At 34.4% G+C, this 20284-nt stretch overlaps 1 protein-coding gene across 1 annotated transcript in view; it reads right to left on the bottom strand.

The window, feature by feature from the left end:
* Window positions 1–20284, bottom strand: part of LOC308497882 (transcription factor 12-like) — a gene marked incomplete at its 3' end in the record, with an annotated part of 212086 nt that overhangs the window by 8965 nt on the left and 182837 nt on the right. Inside the window, exon 4 of the mRNA XM_081048968.1 lies at window positions 14032–14105. Within this exon, the coding sequence (XP_080905094.1) occupies window positions 14032–14105 (74 nt within the window). The remainder of the gene's footprint in view (window positions 1–14031; window positions 14106–20284) is intronic.

Below are 20284 nucleotides of genomic sequence, written 5' to 3'. Positions count from 1 at the left end.
TTAAATCCTCATTACCACTACCTTGTCAGAACCTGTAAACTCTAGTTGAAAACGATTTATTTAAGACAGAGGCCTCATTTCAGAGATGAGGAAAAAAGATTCCAGGACGTCAAGGGGCATCCCTGAGATCACATAGCTTAGTCAATGGCAGACATCTAACCTTACTATATTAAAGAGCACATTTTTGGCTTCTAACTATAAAATACCAGTAGACAAATATTTGGGGATAGTTAGTTGGTAATAAGAAAAGCAATTGCACAACAGCAAACAGGGTATCAAAATTCCAAAGATCTCTTGAATAAGCCAGTACTTTTGGTGTTGTGCAGGTAAAACTAATACTGCAGACTTAATTTCTTCATTCACTCATAATGTGCTGCTCCTAGGACTTCCACTGATGAAAAAAATCCATGGTCTCTATCAGATGAGCCTAGCCAAGAACTTCATTTCCACTTCCACTTCCATGCAGAATGAATTAACAGAATTCAGATTAACCCTCACACTTGAAACAATAATAATAAAAAAAACTAAACAAAATACATTAAACAAGTTTTGAGACATTGGATATGGGCAGTGCAGGGGAGGGGTAATAAAGTGAATCAGTCCTATGATTGCTGAAAGGGGCAGGGGAGAGAGAGGGTCATACCACAAACTAGAACTCCATGCCTACTAAAAAACTTATAAAGAATATTCCAGACACATAGAAGATGAAACACTTCACCAGCACCACACCTATACAATGAAGAATGTTTAAAAAAAGTACTTCAGTCAAAAGGAAAAGAATACTAGAAAGAAATATAGATATACACAGGGAACTAAATGTTCTCTGATCACGAAATCTTATTAAATATCACTATCACAAATATACCTATAGAATTTCCAAATATTTCAAAATTAAACAATGCATTTGTAAATGATTCACAAGCCAAGGAAGAAATCGGCAGGAAAACAATAAAGTATTTTGAACTGAATGAAATAAAAACACAACAAAAACTATAGGATGCAGGTAACATGTTCAAAGGAAAATTTATAGTATAAAATGCTTATTAGAACACCTGAAAGATCTCAAAATGACCTCAGCTTCCACCTTAACAAATTTAGAAAATAAAGAGCAAATTAAACTCAAAGTAAAGGTAAGAGTAGAAGTCAAACATATTCAAAACAGAAAAACAATAGAAAAAAAGAAACGAACAATGAAACCAAAAATGAGTTCTTTGAGAATTTCAGTAAAATAGATAAGCCTTTAGCCATACTGAGCAGGAAAAAAAGAGGCAACGATTCACCAGTATCAGGAATGAAGTAGGTATTATCACTATAATTCCTACAAATATTGTGCCAGGTAAATTCTAAAATGGCCCTCAATCTCTGTCTTCTGGCATTCACACTCCTATATAAACAATCCTTCTTAAGTGCGAGCTGGTCTAATGACTTGCTTCTAAACAATAGAATATGGCAAAAGTGATGGGATGTCCTGTCTATGATTAGGCTCCATAATACTGTGTCTTCTATCTTGCTAGCAGACCCTCTCCCTTGCTGGCTTTGATGACGTTAAGTGCTGTGATGAAAAGACCCAGTTGGCAAGATACTGAGGGCATTTTCCAACCAACAGCCAACAGTGAACTGTGGCCCTCAGCTCAACAAACCAAGAGGAACTGAATCCTGCCAAAAAAACACATGAGCTTGGGAGCAGATGCTTCCCAAATCAGTCCTTCAAATGGGACCCCAATTCTGGCCAATACCTTGTGTACAGCTTTGCAACAGACCCTAAAGCACAGGACAAAGCTCAAGTATGCCAAATTCCTCACCCACAGAAACTGTGAGACAATAAATGTGTGTTATTTTAAGCCACTAAGTTTATGATAATTTGTTAATGTTGCAGGAAACAACTAATAGAAATATTTAAAAGATAAAGAAATATTATAACTTTATGCCAATAAATTCAACATAGATGAAATGGACAAAGTTCCTAAAATACAAAAACTAACAAAGCTCACTCAAGAAAAAATAAATAACTTGAATAGTCCTTCATAATAAAGTTAAAATTGTAATTAAAAATCATCATCACCCCCACTCCCCAATCCTCAGGCCACGTATCTTCACTGGTAAATTCTACTAAACATTTAAGGAGGAAACAATACCAATTCTACACAAATTCCTTCAAAAAAATTAAAGAGGAAGTAATATGTCTCAACTCATTCTTTGAGGTCAGTATTACTATGATACCAAATTCTGATAAAGACGGTGCAAGAAAAAAAATTCCTACAGATCAATATTACTCAAATATAAAAATTCTTGGCATTTTAGCAAATCAAATTCAACAATACGTAATAACCCAGTGCTATATATCTCAGGAATGAAAGTTTGGTTTAAAATTTAAAATAGTAATCAGTATAATTCCCAAAGTAAACACACTAAAAAAGAAAACCATAAGACCATATCCATACACACAGAAAAAATATTTTATAAAAACCAACAACCAGTTTTGATAAATATTCTAAACAAAGTAGGAATAAAAGGGAACGTCCCAATCTGCATCATACTAAATGGTGAAAGACATAGTTTTTTCCCAAATCAAAAACAAGGCAAACCTATTCACTTTTACCACTTCGTTCAAGATTGTACAAGAAGTCATAACCAATGCAATAAGGGGAAACACCCGGATTGGAAAGGAAAAAGTTAAACTGTCATTATTCATGAATGACATACTATCCAAACAGAAAATCCTCCAGCATGTACAAAAAAAGCTTCTATAGCTAGTGAGTTTACCAAGAATATAACGTCAATATACAAAAATCTACTGTAGTTTTATGCAAGACATGAACAACTAGAAATTGAAATTTAAAATAGTTATAACAACATCAAAAATTTAGTGATAAACTGAATGCAAGTTGTGCAAGATGTGTTCGGTGAAAACTATACAACACTACATAGAGAAATTAAAGACGACTTAGAGATATACCATATTCCTGGATCAGAAAGCTCCACACTGTTAAAGTATCAATTCCCCTTAAACTGATCTGTAGATTGACTGCAACCCCAACCAAAATCCCAGAAGACTGTGTAGAAACCAATACGCTAGTTTTAAATTTTTAAATTTATCTGCAAAGTACCTAGAATAAGCAAAACAATTTTGAAACCAAGTAACAAGGTTGGAAATTTTACACTACCTGATTATCAAGATTTATTTTAAAGGTACAGAAATCAAGACAGTATGGTATTAGTGCAATGATTAAACAAATCAATGGAACAGAATACAATTCAGAAAGTAACCCTGACGTACATGTTCAATTCATTTTCAACAGAGCTAACAAGGGAATTCAACGGAAAAAAGATCTCTTTAATAATGGTGCCAATAAAACTGGACCCTTATTTCACACCTTAATCAAAAATGATTTTGCAATGAATCACAGCTCTAAATTAATAGTTAAATGTATAAGATAGCTAACTTACTATTTCTTGAGACTGTTACTAGCAGTCAAATTTAATTCATAAGAAATACAGGATTCCATATTCTTGAAAAATATGAAAGTATATTCTATTCCTTTCTTAAAGATTTATAATTTACAATATCATTAAAAACAGAAATCTACCATCAACAAAGAAGTCTGTTTAATTTTAATTCAGTAACTCATAAATAGTGGACCAGCTCTGTATTTACACATTGTTTATTAATATCCTATTAAGTTTGCATGGAGCAGACCGTATTCTTGATGTTTAGTATTGGAAATCACTTAGTGATGAAGTAGTATCCCCTGTCCTGAACTATCTTCTCTGCATTTGTGATCTATTACATCTTACTGAGTTCATAATTTTCTGAGTTTGTGCTCTATAAAAATTATTCTTGACTTCTCACTAACCCTACTTTACTCTTTTAGATCACTTTTAATTCCGATTGCATAATATCCACTATAGTTTTGTTCAAAATTTTTGTTTTATACATGTTAGGAACTAATGTCCAGAATAAGTAAGTCATTAACCAAGCTCATTTATCTAATGGAAGAGGTCTCCAGGCTTAAGTCCTCCATTTTTTGTATTACAAAACAGATAATCATTTTCACTTGATATGCCCTCAAGATTTCCCACCAAGTATTGCTTCTATTTCTGTGCTTCCGTTGTCCTGGGACATCACTATCAGAGCTTTTATCATTCTATAGTATAATAATCCCTTTTTCCCATGAGAATGAGCACTACTTTTGCCCAGGGTATGTGGACTTCTCATTTTTGTTTGCCCAACTAATTCCAGTGACTAGAAAATAGTGTAATCTCAATAAATGCTTCATGAATGACAGACGAGGACGAAAAAATGTGAACAGAGCCCAAACAAGAGTAGAAAAGTCCAAGAGAAGACTAATATTCCAGATTGGTAAGAAAGATAACAGAGGAAAAGTCATCAATGCAAAAAGTTGATTATAATATAAAACCACGTTCAAATAATTATTTCATTTAACAGCATAAAGAATTAAGAGTCAGTTCAATATATTTAAAGAAAACCTACCAAACTGTTATTCTCAGACTAAAAGTATTAGACTATATGACAACAAAAGTAAATCACCAAAGAAACTAAAATTAATTGATCATGCTGTCTTCGACATACATGATCTCTTTTAGGTCTCATAACTACCTTGTGATGTAGATATCCTTTAAAACAGATTTAAGGAACTCACGCCTCTTCTTTTAGAATCTACAGTCATAAGAATCTGGGTTACCCATTTCCCCCAATAATAGCCATCCCAAGACCTGTAATGCAATGAAGTTTTCCAATACTTTTAATTTTGTAAACATAATTTAGTTTTTCTGACTTATAGAACCTATTGATGAATATTTAGAAACTGTAACAGGTCTCTCATCTTGTTCAGGACATATCCCAGGAATCCAAAACAGTTTCTTCCCTAAAAAGCATCTAAGACCTATAAAATCCCCAACATGATTTTGTATCAGAATGGATTTAGATACTTTTCATGAGACTGTGTGTAAAAACAGGAATACTTATAGGCTAGTTAATAAATTCCAGATACTGTGTTAATAAAAACTTCATAAAACTACTTCTATTTAATTCTTACAAATTTCTTATGAGATAAATCTCTTCTTTGCAGATGAGAAATCTGAGGCTCAGAAACTATGTATTTTATCTTTTCCAAGGTCAAATATAGTGGTGAAATCAGGAAGCAAACATATCTAATTCACTCAATGGCTCATGTTTTTTTACATATAAAGTGTCAATAATATAAGAAATAATGATAGTCCCGTTATCTTACAACTCTAGAGTGTCTGTCTTTACAGTCCTGGACAAGTAGTAATAACAAACTGTATTGAGGTCTCTTTTATACGTTGGCAAGTGTGATATGGTAGAAAGGGACAGCAATTTAGAGTCATACCTGCAGTTACTAGTCTTAGGTGTTTAATATCTGGTTAGTTTTCTACATCCTCTGAGCCTCAATTTCCTCAACCTCTGAAATGGACATAACTTTAAAAATGACTTCTTGGTGAGCTGGTGTGACACTTAGAATAGGCAATGTGTGAAAGGTTTTAAAATATATTGTGACAAATGCTAATTACAAGTACTGTTACCAATAAAAAAAAAGCTACGCAGGTCTAAAAATGTATTCAGCCAGAATCTATCCTCCAATATATTAACATGAATAATAAATATCTAAATGTATAGGAAATAAGTAAAAAGCTATCAGAAAGTAAGACCTCAACAAGTACAAAAAGGAACATAAGAGAGATTCATAGATTATTATATTTTGACTTCCACTGGTTAACTTTAAAGACTACACAATGAGAAGATTTAAAAAAGAACTGTAAAGATCAATTCTGATAAAGCTGCTATTTCACAGGCATACAAAGTTAAGTGAAACTCACCGAGAGGTGAGAAACTGACATAAAGGCTCTTTCCAGAAGATCTGTTAGAGAATCTCAACAGGCACTGTCCCTGGGAGAATGGCTAGACTTAAAAAAGTCCATTTTGACTGGCTCAAAACGGCAACGGGCAATCTGATAGGTATATGATTTCTCTCATTTTAAATATCTGTTGGCAAGAGATTTAAAGTAGTTTATATCATCTTAACCCAATTACTTTCTTATCCAAGAACATGAAGATTACAATTGATAGGCAGGTGCTGTTCTGAATACAACCAAGAGTAACAAACATTTCCCTCAGGGGTTTATTTAAACCTAACTTTAGAGTACACCCTTCTCTTACCCATAGTTTTCTTCACATTCAAAACATTCAGAAGGAGCAGTTACATAACAAAACAGAGATTAATGGGAACACAGATGCAACATACAGAAAACACTTACTTTAATTCTGTCCCTCCTGTCTTGCTTTGCTATTTAACTGCTTCATCTCCTGTTTTGTACCTGAGATCAAGAGGCATAAAATACTATTTCAAAATTTGTGTGTCCTTTCTAATTATTTCATTTGAACTCCTAGCAGCTATAAAACCTACACCATTTTCCCCTGCAAAAATAAAAACAACAGCAAACAACGAACAATCTAGAGAAAGGAAATATCTACGCTAAAGGAAAGTAACACTAAACTTTATTACCCATCAATGCTGACAAATGGAGGACAATAAAATAAAAACTATTTTATTTAATTTTTATTCACATAACTAGATTTCCCCATTTATAATCAGCAAAAGTATTTATCAAAATCAGACAATCTGGTCAAAGCCTAACTTGTCAAGGCCTAAATAAAACACATGGAGTTTAATTCAGGAGTCATCATTCTGTGTGGGGAGTAAGTCTATATGATTTTATATGTTCCTCAGTCACCATGTGTGCCAGTTTTGTTTTCCTTTGTGATATCTCTCTCTTTCCATTATTTTTGTGATTGTGATCCTACCATTTTAATCTAAGTCTTATTTCATTACAAGTGGGCCTGTGTAGCAACATCCTACCAGATCATCCTATTTCTTGTCACTCTTTTACTTTGGTTCCATCCTTTGTACCACAATATATTGATCTTTATAAAACCCTTTGCATCATTCCCTGTGTGAAAGTCTATTTTAATTGAATATCTGCTTCCCAAAGGATAGACTATATTTCTTCTTCAGAAAGGTCACTGCCTTATCACACTACTCAGCAACAAAGCAAATTGATTTACTATTTACTGAGTTTTGTGATTTGGAGGCCTCTGTACCTGTGGTCCCATCACCCACATTTCCAGAAAGTAGTCTTCCTTTGAACCGTAGTCATACAAATTCTGTCTGTGCTGTATATAATATTCTACTCAAACACTTCTACTAATTTTTTCCTAACCACCCCAAATTATCTCTTCAACTCCTGTAATCCCATGGTTATCAATGAAACTAATTCAGCAATTATTTGCTGCCTTAAAAGAGCTGAAGTTTTAAAATTTACATAACTCTTTAGGTAAATATGACTTGTATTTCTAACCATATTTCCTGAACTCTAAGATATACACTTAATCATGTTTTACATTTCAGAAACTGACTACATTTACAAACCTCATCATCTTGAAACTTGGGGACCACAGTAAGCCACAAACTATTTAAAAGCAGGCAGACAGCGTTACCATCCTTATTTACAATGGTGGCTTGGCTCTCATGTCATTGTGCTCCGCTGAGAGAAGAAAACCACAGATTCTCTTTACCCCTAGATATCCCTAAGGCTTCTACTGTAAAATGTAAATGAACTACACAACAGGTTCTCCCAAAACTCCATGCAGTATAACCCTGCTCGGGGTCAGAATGACCTCTGTGTGTTTTTATAAATAGCTAGGGCTCCATTACACGGTCTCACTATCCATCATACTATAGAGTGGCTTTTAGCCAAGCTCGTCCACGTGAATGGAAAGATACTGAATACCTGATAAGGATGGAGAGAGCACTGAGCAAAATTAAAGATCCCTTTAGCCACATCTGGCAGAAATGGTCCAGAGTTCCTATAGAAATAACATTAAACTCATCCAGATAACCTTTCGGACTCTTTGTAGTTTCCATAGAAACTGAAAACTACATGTTTACTCTAGTTGAATTTTTATTTTATTTTTATTTCCCTTAATCCAAGTACCTGATGTGTGGCTTTGACTATGACTCTTAGAAGGCTAGAGCAACTCCTGAATCCTTGTACTCTCATATTTTCATTTTCTACCTACCTGGTTTATCAGGCTGCTATCCATGTGGATTCCTGACAACTGGTCTAAAAAATGACCACTGCTGGAGTCTTTTAAATAAACCGAACCCTTACATAACCTTCATTGGGACAGGTAGAAGTCATAGTATACTAAAACAAAAAACCTCAAAACGTACCTACTATCTACCCCTTAATAAAAAGTCCTTAAAATTATTTTGTGCTGAGTCATACCATACATAGCAGCTAAACCAAGTATTTTAAAGCCAACTCATTACAACATAACTGGTTTTCCCCTTCTCCCCTAATAGGACTCAGTCTGGGACTTTAGTAAGGTAGTTATAATTAGTATCCAACCCCATTCTATGAAAAAAGGAAAAGAAAGAAAATTTGAGGCAAAGAGAAGCAATGTGCCCAGAGTCATACAGCTAAGGAGGAGGAGTGCCAGAAATCAGAACCCTGATAGCCTGATTTCAATATTCAAGCTCTTAAATTCTATGCTATTCAGCCTCACAATACACTAAACTTGCTCAGCAAATTTAAAAAAAAAAAATCATATCATGCCCCATGTCCTCTTTTGGAATATCAATTGCAGATTCTCTTCTCTTTTACCTTTCTCCTCTCTCTTTTGCCATTCCTTCAGTATATGGCAGAAAATTTAAGACAGTTCTTTGAGTTGGGAAATACTAACATAAGGGAGCTAAAAATTACCAGCAGAGAATTCGAATATCTGAGTTCTAGGTCAGAGTTTGTTTCTAACTAGGTAAACTATCCAGCCAAATCTCATGTGTATTTTGTATCAAAAAGCACACATCACAACTTAGCCAAATTTCAAACTCTCTAAGTCTTAGCTCCGTCATCTATGAAATAAAAGGACTAATGTACATAACTAACATATCTTCTAGTTTTGAAAATTCTATGATACTGCAAAGTGGGGAGAAAGAAAGAGCAACATGGTCATTACTGTTTCATTCTGCAACCATATGATAAAGAAAAAGGAAAACCATGGTAGAAATTAGCAATTTAAAAAAATAAGCAAACTCTAGTCAATGAATGTTACTTCTTTTCCAAAAATAACTACCAAATAGATTTTATATAACCTAAAAACTGTTCATGATTAAAATGCCAATTCCTGGTCACTGATGGTGAGCTCATTTATACCTTTTAAATTAAGAAATGAAAAACTCTTAGGAAGAGTGTCAACAAGAAGACTTCTCCTCTCTCCTGTGAGTCTCCTCATAACCCCTAGCCCAGGTTGCAAACCCCAATGGTACTTCAGTACTTGAGGCTTGGCCTAGCTTGTATAGCAGAGCTAAGAAGCAGGAAAACCAAGATGACACAGCCCCGTGGAATTTCCATGAACTAAAACGATCAGACATTTCAAAAACAGAATTTTTACACAAGGAAATATGTCCATTACAATGCACAATGAAGTATTAGATATTTGGAGATAATAATGGTCTTAATAATAGTGATATTAATAGCAGCTTTCCTTTATTGTATTAATAAATGAAATACTCCATAACTTCATTATTACATTTCACCTTAACAAAACTCCTATAAGGTATGTGTAAAATTATAATAATTTTAGAGAAGAGCAACATGAGGCACAAAGTTGTTAAGTAACTTGTCCAATGTCACAGAGTACAACTGTCCAGAGGCTGTGATCTTAAAATACTTCACTAATAGTGTCATCAATGAGGACAATAATTTGGAGGCATAGAAGAAAGGCCTATTGCCATTAATACCACCACCATCTACTTGAAGCTTCTCCATCTTAAGTCAGCTTTATTTCTTTCATCCCTGATCAACAAACACAATCTAGTAAATCTCATGATTCTTCCCTGATTTAATTCTATTCAGCAAACACATATAGATTATCCATTATGTATAAAGCATTGTCCTAGACAGACTAAAACTTTTACATCAAAGTTTGTCAGAAGACCTCTGCTTTCCCAAAAAAGAAAAAGAGACAATTGAAGGGGAAAGGATATAGATTTTATGTCCTTTACACATCTAAAAGAAGTAAAAGTATATTAAGCATCACTGAATCAGCATATAATTCTTACGAATTACTCTTAGAATGCAGCACATTTGCAAATACACTCATTCAGTTAAGTTTGTCTGTTACATGTAGATTTAATTGAGGAATATTGGTATATATAGGACTAAAGCCAACACTTACACAGCACTCACAATGTACGAGACACTGGTCTAAGCACTTTACACACTTGTATATTATCTCAAGTAATCCTCACAACAACCTTATAAAGTAGTCATATTATCCCCATTTCACACATGAAAAAACTGAGATACAGAGAATTTAAGAAACTTGTCCAGAATCACATAGGTAGTAAGGTGCAAAGCTGGGATTCACACCCAGACAGACTGGCTCCAGAGTCTGTGCCCTTAACCACTGCCTTCTAAAGAGGAAAATAACTCTGAAACTGGAATAATAAGTCATTAACACTATAATAAATAAGAAATAAATAAGAAAAATTATGATATTCTTTGGCCTTTATGCCTAATGCAATGCCAAATATGGAAAATATTCGCTTGCAAGAAAAAATGAAAAATAAGAGAGGGACGGGACAAACTCATTAACAATACCTCCTGCGCATTTCTAACTATCTGAGATTTTAATCGCTCCTTTCAAACTCTGGTGATTTAACTTGATCACCACTTTCACTTATTTCTGAAATTGGAAGTGATATTCACAGCACGATGATGTTGTTATTTGTTCACGTGTGTGTTTCTGTCCTGCGCAGGTGGGCAGTATGTCAACAGTACAGAAACCAAGACTCCAACAAAAGTAGAGAAGTCTGAGGCACACATCACAAATACTGTTACTTCCCTCTGAGTGTCTCAAACATGTTCTGTGTCATCTCCACATCTCCTAACACTGCTATCCATTTCTTCTATAACCGCTATTAGGTACAGTGTTTATTTCTGTGTCTGCCTAACAAAAACTCTGCACTGAATGATGTGCTCATAACCAGAAATCCAACCAACAGAGGCTACTTTTCCGGCAGATTTGAGAAAAACAGGGCAGAAACACCAGACAGGAGCTCTGCTGGAGTGACTTGTCCTACTTCTAAGAGAACACGTATACGACTAAATACAATGCTGAGAAGTTTGTGACCTCTTAACCACACAACTTCGGTGAAACTCCCTTATGCATCAAGTTTATAGAGAAAAATGGTATTTTCATTGGATTAGATTTAAAGTGAGAAGCTATTAGGCAAAAAGTATACACAGCAAAAATTCTCCTGGAAAAGCTGTTAAAAAGTTTAACCTGTATGATTTTGTGTAGCCAATCTTATACAGTAAAACATATCGTAATATACACTATTAATAGTTCATGTGCCAAATATGGTTTTACAACACTGCAAAAGATTATTCTTTCTCCCTTACACAGTTTTGAGTGAGGGCAGGGAGGGAGGAGAATAGCAACTCAGAGAGTTGAATCCATGTAAATTAAAAGCATATGTTTTATACCTCCACCAAACTACTCACTTTGCAGTTTTCAAATATCTTTTATTGTGGCCTACTGTATTCAAACTTCACAAAAGATTTTTCTATTATTAATGTGTAAACAAATTTTTTTTGAAATGATAAATTTGCTGTGATAGAAATGTATTATTTATACAATATGGTAAAGTCTAAATAAATATCATTCATATAATTTCTACAAAAGTACCTGCAATTTCATGAAAGTTTAAACTGACTTATTAATAATTTTACTACAATGTGCCAAACTGGTTTTTAGCCAACATCATTATTTATTTCTGAATTTAAAAAAAAATTAAACGTATTAAAATACTCAGGGTAATGAAGTACTCAGTCAACAGAGAATATTAACAAAATTATATCCATCTACACTTAGATTATGAAAAAAATGGTCAAGCTGGTAATACAGCTTGGTCAAGCTTAGTAATACAACCCAAAAAGTTGATAACATTAAAAAGTGCTGAGGATTTCAAAGACATCTATAAATGTCTATGCTGGTAAGATTAGTTCAGGGGAGAAATAAATGGTTTGAAATTGTAAATAAAACCTAATTTCTTAACTAGCTCACTAAACCATTTTAAATTCAAAATCATGACTAGGATAGAAGAGGAAAGTCAGTCGAAGAGAGGATTTCAATGGGAACAAAATTAAAGAAGGGTAGCATTAAATCACCAGTCTATCAGATTTCTCAGTAAACTGGGAATCTCTAAAGATCAATCTTGTTTTTTAAAATAGAAAACTAGTTTACCATAAAGTCAATTTAACTTTTCACTGCACACAATATACACTCAAAAAAATAAAGAATGAAAAATGGCATTTCACATTTGACCTATAGACCAAACAGCAAAACGAAAATCAAGTATTGCTTTGAATCTATCTCTAAGAGGCAAACTTCATTTCAGGATCATGATACGTGTAAATGTTTGGATACATTATTATGTTCTCTTCTCCTAAAATTCTAGTTAGTACTCAAGTAAGAAAAAATTGAAAGCTTGAAAGGGAAGTAAACATAAGGTACAAAGATACCATTTAATGCACTTTAAAAAATAACATATTATCACACACTAATTCAAGTCTTTGAAAAAAAATAATCCAGTAGTAATGAATAGTATTGTGTTCTCCAGTATATATAAAATCCCTATTTCAAAATCTAAACAGGATACCTACCTTTCCTATTCATAATATTATTCAAAGAATCAAAAACTTTTAAGGATGGAAGGAAATTTGGACACAAACCAGTTGAACTACCCCCAAAATAAAATAAGGTATCCACGATTAAATGGCAAGTTCACAGGAGAGTCAACAATAAATCCAAGTCTTGTGATACCCAAGGCAGTCAGGGTTTTTTACACTATAACTCAGCTTTCTTAGCACTGACTCCGGAAAAGGAAACACTAAAACTTTAACAGTCACTCTCTATATCTTTTTGGATTCCAAATGACTACCCTAGTTCTTACCAAAGTATTTAAAATAAATTAAACATAGGCTACAGCCAAATATAATAGCAAAAACCACACACTTTAATAAGAACTTTAACTCAGCATTTCAATGCAAAACAGTGTAACCCTTATGAAGACTATGAACTTCAATCACATATTGAGTTTTCCTTCCACTTAGGCCAATTCGCTTCTAGGGTTAAGTACCAATAAATTTTATGCTTGTCTCTCTTCTCTTGGTTATTTCTGAGAGAAATAGCTCATTAATCATTCAAAGTATGACCTTTTGGAAAAGGTATCTCTTAACTTCACCAATTTATTGGGGCATCAGCGAGCACAGGGTTTCATTTTATTGCCAATTCTTTGGTCTAATTTGCAATCTCTCAAGTCTCATTTTTTTAAGTTTTGGGGATTTTTTGTTTGTTTATTGTTGGAAAAGGCTCTAACTTTTTAACCTTTCAGTGTGTAGTACGTTGGGTTGGTCCTATCTTCTCTTAAGTGCCAACCAAGAAATATCATCTGTTATGTCTGTCTTGATACGCTTCCAAGTGACAGGGCTATAGAGTCCATGATATATAAACAGCTGACGACTACTGGAGCAAGAATGGAAGAGGGGAAACTGGAAGCTGGTACTGTGATAGCCAGTGCCATCTCTCAAAACCAATACACAATACACAAAGAAAAATGGCTATGTATAGCAAATATGTAGTGAAGCTCTTCTAATTTTAGTAAAGAATATTGTAGGTAGTCCAGGTGTACAAACAACACCAAGAATTTTTCCTTCATTGTAGGAGATTAAATAAACTCTCAATGTATGACAGTTAATGGAAATAACTGAATCTACTATGAAGGTACTGGGTATTCTACCATATTACAATGAACATACATTAATCTTCATTTCTCTTAAGAAATAGAGTTCATATATGAAAGAATTTACTTATGTGTCAAATTATCTTTATGGCTTTAATCAATGGTTAATGAGAAAACTTACTCTAGATGAGTCGTAAGAGGGGCTTGGCTGACCACTTGTTCCCCAAGATGTTGTGCTTCCTCGTTCATCAATACCTATGGAAAGAAGAAAGTGACAGATATAAATTCAAATGGGTACTGTGATGGACTTTTTGTTGTTTATGCTTTGGCAGAAAGTGCAATTCAGCCAGTGGCAGATGCATATGCATGGCACTGGCTGCTTATCAAGCCCTGTCTCAGAAACCTGTAGAAAAGTTACTTCAGAATATCGTCATCACTGCTTCACAGAATGCTCTATATACATTGCAGAATTTCAGAAACAAAACATATCTTTGGTGACTTTAGAATATGGCATAATCTATGTGTCTCCATCTCTATCCCCATTCATTACTATTTCTAAAAGTAGATGAAGCCTAGAGCTTTCTGAAGTTTAGTACTGCCTACATGAAAATATGAAGAATTCAGCCCTTATGGATAAGCCTCAGAAAATGAAGCAAGTCAAACTGCTCAAGTTAATAAAACTGGTTTCTATCAGAGCACTGATTAGATATTCTTAACTAAAGACATCAAACTAATTAAACCAATCAAATATCAAAATTAATCCAAACGACAGGATAACTCATCCTAGTAAAATCTCCTCTAAAATCTGAATCCAAATAAGTAGACCCACTCTTATGAAAGTTGCAAAGGAAAACTCAAAGTGAGAAAGGACCAGTAACCATTAACAACAAAACAATTCATTGTGCTCCTTAATGTACCTCCTGAAGCTCTGGCTCTATTATTTTCACCTTCTAATCATTCTCTAGAAAAATCTGAAAGAGTTGGAGATCTCTTAATCCATCCAATTCTCCATTTTCTGTTTTGAGGACCTTTCTTTTTCATCCTTGACTCCTAACAGAATACACTTTCCCAACCCCTTCTGAGCTTCTTTCTATGATGAAATACAAATAGTTGACTTTTTTGTTTCATTCTTTCATGAGAAAACTCTAGATGTTGCAAATACAACATTCTACTAGGTAAGTTTAGAACCACTTTTTCTTCAAAAAGTTCCTTTAAATCTACTGTTATTTAGATGAGAATGTGATGTGTAGAAGTTAAATGCCCCAAATTTCCAAGAACTAGCCACCATTCCCAAGGCTCTTTCAGAGACAGAATTACCAATTGAAGGGATAAGAGACAAAAAGCATGGGAAGGGAAATTGGTTTCCAAAGTAAAATCAACTAACTACTAATTCAATTAGTAGGACCCTAATTTGTTCTTTTAATGAATCTGTACTTCCTTTATCAAGCGAGTAATACAATGTAGAGAAACAATGGGTACCTACTACAGACCACAGTCCAGGCACAATCTCAAGTGAACTCAAAGCTTTGAAAACACAGAGATTATGTGTGAAAATACAAAATGTTTTGTTCATTCTTATTAAAATTCTTATTAAATTTCTATATTTAAGAAAGATTATACAAGTTTGAGGAGTATCCTATAAAAACACACTTTGTTACTATCTCTCCGGTATCACCAGTTACCTGTGGGCCATTTTCCTAGCATTTCCTTCACAATCAACACTACAGAAGGGCAAATAAGATTCTTATGAGACCCAATCCAAGACAAAAGCTATTATTAAACTATAAAATCCACTAATGTAAAACTACTTATGAAACTTCAAATAATTTTATGAAAAGTGTTTGTAAACTGGCTACTGAAAGCAGGTTCTCAAATATTTGTAAACCCATGTTTATAGTGTTACTGTAGGCAAAAAGAATAGGGCCGTTGGAAGAGAGGGGGTAGGAAAGGGAGGAGAAAAAAAAGGGATACAAAGGAAAGAAGATGAGATCATTCTTAAGAAAAGGTGCAGCTAGTAGACCAGCCAGAATTAGATTTTGGTGGCCAACAGCAGATCCAGGACTCCATCTTGTCCCTCAAGGTAACTTTAGCTAATTAATTATATTGGATGATAAATAGGATTAGCATTGTGGACAGGGAAAATCTCCACCCCATGCCACTGTGACAGTTCTAACTAGAACCAAATAAGGACAAGAGAATCCCACCTCCCCATGGGAAGGAGTGGTCGTGAAGACTGCCCTGGTAATGCCTACAACACCACCACTAAATTTTGAAATTTTGTGCCCTCATTTTGAGGGTAATAAATTCCGAAGTCCCTTTGTTTTTCAGAGCAGTTGATCCTCTCCTGGCCTGCCCACTCCCACCATCTTGGGAGTGTAGTATCGTATTTCTTTTACTAAATTCACTGTTTGCTTGGCTTATTTGGTGCGCCCTTGAATTCCGTCCTGTGACAATAAGAAGAACCCATTTCCCGGCAACAGTGGCAGCATTATTTACAATACCTAAAAGGTGAAAGCAACTCAAGTTATCTATCGAAGGATTAATGGATAAACTAAATGTGGTATATACACACAGTGGAATATTATTCAGCCTTAAAAAGGAAGGAAATTAATCACATGCAAAAACATGGATGTAACTGATGACATTACGTTAAGTAAAACAAACCTGTCACAAAAGGACAAATACTGTATGATTCCACTTTATATGAGGTGCCTAGAGGAGTCAAATTCATAGAGACAGAAAGTAGAATGGTGGGGCTGAGGGGCATGGGGAAAATCATATTTTCATTGAACATCTGTAACATATAATGGAAATTTATTTTGATGATCCTATCCTAATGAAAAAAAATCAAACCATAATTTATTTGTTTTAGGACTGAACAGTCTTATACCAAATAATTAATATGAGATCTATGTGTTATTTTAAATACACTTGTAAAAGAAAAGTATAGAAAAGATGGGTGCCTGCTACAGAAAACATCTCAGACAAAATTTAAAAGAGAGACATGAAATTCTGTGAAAATACACACACAATTCTCATCAAGTGACACTAATTACTTCCACAGCATGACGGAAGGGCGAAATTGTTAAATACATTGGTGATTAAGCCACCAGCTAAAGAGTACTACATACCAATAATACTGGACATGGCACAGGGCTCAAAGCACGCTATAAAATAAGAAGGATCTGGCTAGGTTTGAAACTCAGAGCTCTATAGTTTTATTGTTAACATATCCAGACTCTGAATAGAAGGTTGTGGCTGGCACTGACAAAGGCAACAGTCATCTTTAGGCATCAATGACTCCTTTCTGCTGAAGACAATGGCTATACAAACATAGAAATATGACAGGAATAATAAACTTTCCAAAGCTTCAGCCATAAGATTAAGGTAAGCAGGAAAAAAGACATTACACATAGAAAATAAACTTAATACAGAAATTATACAAATTAACCAAAATCTGAAAAACAATCAATAAGAAAATACATCACAGTTGCAATACAGTGATTGGGGGAAAAACATTGTTATTAAGATATGTCTAAACCATCACAGCCATATATTTTATTTCCTTCCCATTTCTAGTCTATGCATGCCAGTTCAACAATTTGAGAGAAGCTAGTTCCTCAACTGACAGATTAAAAAATGGTAGATGTAAAAGAGAGATTACTAATAATTAAGTGGTAGAAACACTTTGAGAGTTGCTTAACTTTCCAATAATTAATCTATTCTATTTCTACTCAACAAGATTAAAAGTTAATGAATAATTTAACTAATACATGTATTAAAATGATCTTTTCTGTTTTAATCTTTTATATACACAATCTCTTAAGTACCTGCTTTTCTAACCAGAACCAATTAGATAAAGTCCAATATATATTTTGATTCTACATGTCCCATTTTAAGATATACTATTTTTATTTAATATTTTCTAGTAAAAAACAAACATTAAATATTAGATCTTATATCTGAAAACAATGGCTTATAAATTCAATGAAACAATCTGCTACCTCATTTGTAAAACATTTTAATAGAAAAGTAACTGAAAGCAAATCATTGATTACTGCTACAGATATAGGCAGTTCTCTAAAAGGCTGGAGAAGGACTAATTTCTAGAGAAAGAATAAAGGTGGAAACCAAGTTTTTGAGGGATCAAAGGGCAAGACTTTTGGAGGACCAAGTAAACTTCTTGGCAAAGTTCAACATCTAGCATTACTCTCTTTTTTATGAAGAACTCATATATTAGTCTACCTGCTTCCTCTCCACTAACACCATCTTTTGATTTTGACCAAAAACATTCTCTTCCTTGAATCAATCAAAAAGTTCTCTCACAGTGTCTATCCCATTCCTTTTTTCATTCTCCAAGCACAGAGCCTTATAGACTTCGCTAGGTTTTAAACCACTAGCAAAAACTGGAAACAGATTTTTTTGGGGGGTGGGGGGAGTGAGTTTTATATACTCTCAAGACCTGTTTTTTTCCCCCATATGGGCCCCAACAGCACAGAGTTTGTGTACACAACGCATTATTCAAGGTTTGGTGAGGCTCAGACAAGACCTGCCTGGAGATAAAAGGGGTGAATAAGGAGCAAAGCTGCAGCCCAGTTTCTTCTCCCACTTGCCACTACCAGACCTATCACCAAAGACTGCCCTGCCACCCTAGGCCAAGACTAGGGTAAAGCAAGAAACAGGTCTGGAATTGGGAAAATATTTTAAGTAGTAGTGAGCTGAGAAGCGATGAAAGGAAGAAGGGGGACAATACAAAGAATGGAGAGGAGAAGAGCAGTTAGGATATTCCGGCAGCAAAGCTGGTAAGAAAAACAAGTCAATATAGCCACTCTGCTTGACGTCATGCCCAAATCTGTCTCTATAAAAAAGGGACACATATAAAGTTGGGAGTGAGAGAACAGGGGTTTGAATATGCTCTTTCTCTCTGTCTGTCTGTCTGTCTGTCTGTCTCTCTCTCTCTGTCTCGCTCTCTCTCTGTCCCTTGTGCATGCACGCGCGCGTGCACACACACACACACACACACACACACTGCCATTGGTAGCACTATAAAAATATCACATCCTAACACTGTTACAAATAAAGGAAAGATAATATACTTTGCAGAACAGCCATCTGCTACAAGGTAATTCAATAAATGATTTGATGAAAGAAATCTCATTGGAGATACCATAGCTATGTCAGATAACCAAAGCTATGAATGTGTCTCTTCAATAGTTTCTTTACTCAATTTTATTTATGGAGTAATGATATTCCTTTAGAGAAGATTCAAAGGCTGCAATCAATTGTAAAATAATATACACCTAAAAACCCACCAACATCATTTTTATTATGTTTTTCAGATTTTAGATACTCATGAAATAAATATACACTGTGTTTTTCTAAAAATTCACTGTGATATAAGGTCAATTAGAATATAATGGCAAATCCTTTGTAGCTTTGCTATACATTAATGACAAACAAAACAAAAAAGCTATGGGAATACTGAAATTGTAATGGAATTTAAAAGAAGTTAAGACATGCTGCCTCATATGAAGTATAACATCGGTTATAAGAGTTTTATTGACTCATGAAAAATTGAGATTCTGTACAATGAAATGTTAAATAAAAATTTGATTTTTTTTATAAAAAAGTATGTAAGAAAATAAGACCAACAAAAAGATGAGAAGGATTTGCCTTCTTGGGTCATCTTTTAAAATTCAGTCACAATGTCTCTTTGGTACTGTTTCAAACAAAGATTTACAAAAGGGGTGTCCAAACTTTTTTCAACGTTTTTCACCAAGGGCCATGTGTGGTAAAATACACAAACAGCCGGGCCACTCACTCGAGGTAAAGTACGTATTGCCTCACCTGGTTTATTTAAGTAAACTAAATATATTTGCTGGGCCAATTAAAAATGGATTGCGGGCCGCAGTTGGCCCGTGGGCCGCAGTTTGGACATCCCTGATTTACAAGTAGGAATATTCTTTCTAGTGCCAAAGTACAGTAGAATAAGGTAGTAAATACATGGATAATTTCAAGAAAATAACTTTGAAAATAACTTTCAAACACAGTGATTTTACTATGTTATTGTTATTAGACACATCACTCTATATAAAAATGTCCTGTGAAGATACAATTAAAAAGGATGTTCCAGTGGTTCAATGGAAGAAGTCTGAGCCGGTCCAAAGGAAATGATAAGTTTACATCTTAAAGAAAAAGAAACGGGCTGATGGCCATGGATTGAAACTAAGTTCCCAGAGGGCAAGCAGGTATTTTGTACCACCTTGGAACTGCCTAGTGACTCAGTCTACTGAGGTTTTGCGTTGACTGTTTGAAGAGACATTCTAACCCTGCCAAAGCTCCTGAGCTGTCTCCAAACCTCTAAACTAGCTGTCAAGTTTCTGGAAACAAGGAAATTCTTCCCACTGCACCTGAGAAGCAACTACAACATTCCT

This window comes from Rhinolophus hipposideros, assembly GCF_964194185.1.
Source record: "Rhinolophus hipposideros genome assembly, chromosome: 5".
Classification (NCBI taxonomy): domain Eukaryota; kingdom Metazoa; phylum Chordata; class Mammalia; order Chiroptera; family Rhinolophidae; genus Rhinolophus; species Rhinolophus hipposideros.
Note: the sequence above shows the minus strand (reverse complement) of the source record. Positions and strands in the feature narration are given on the sequence as shown.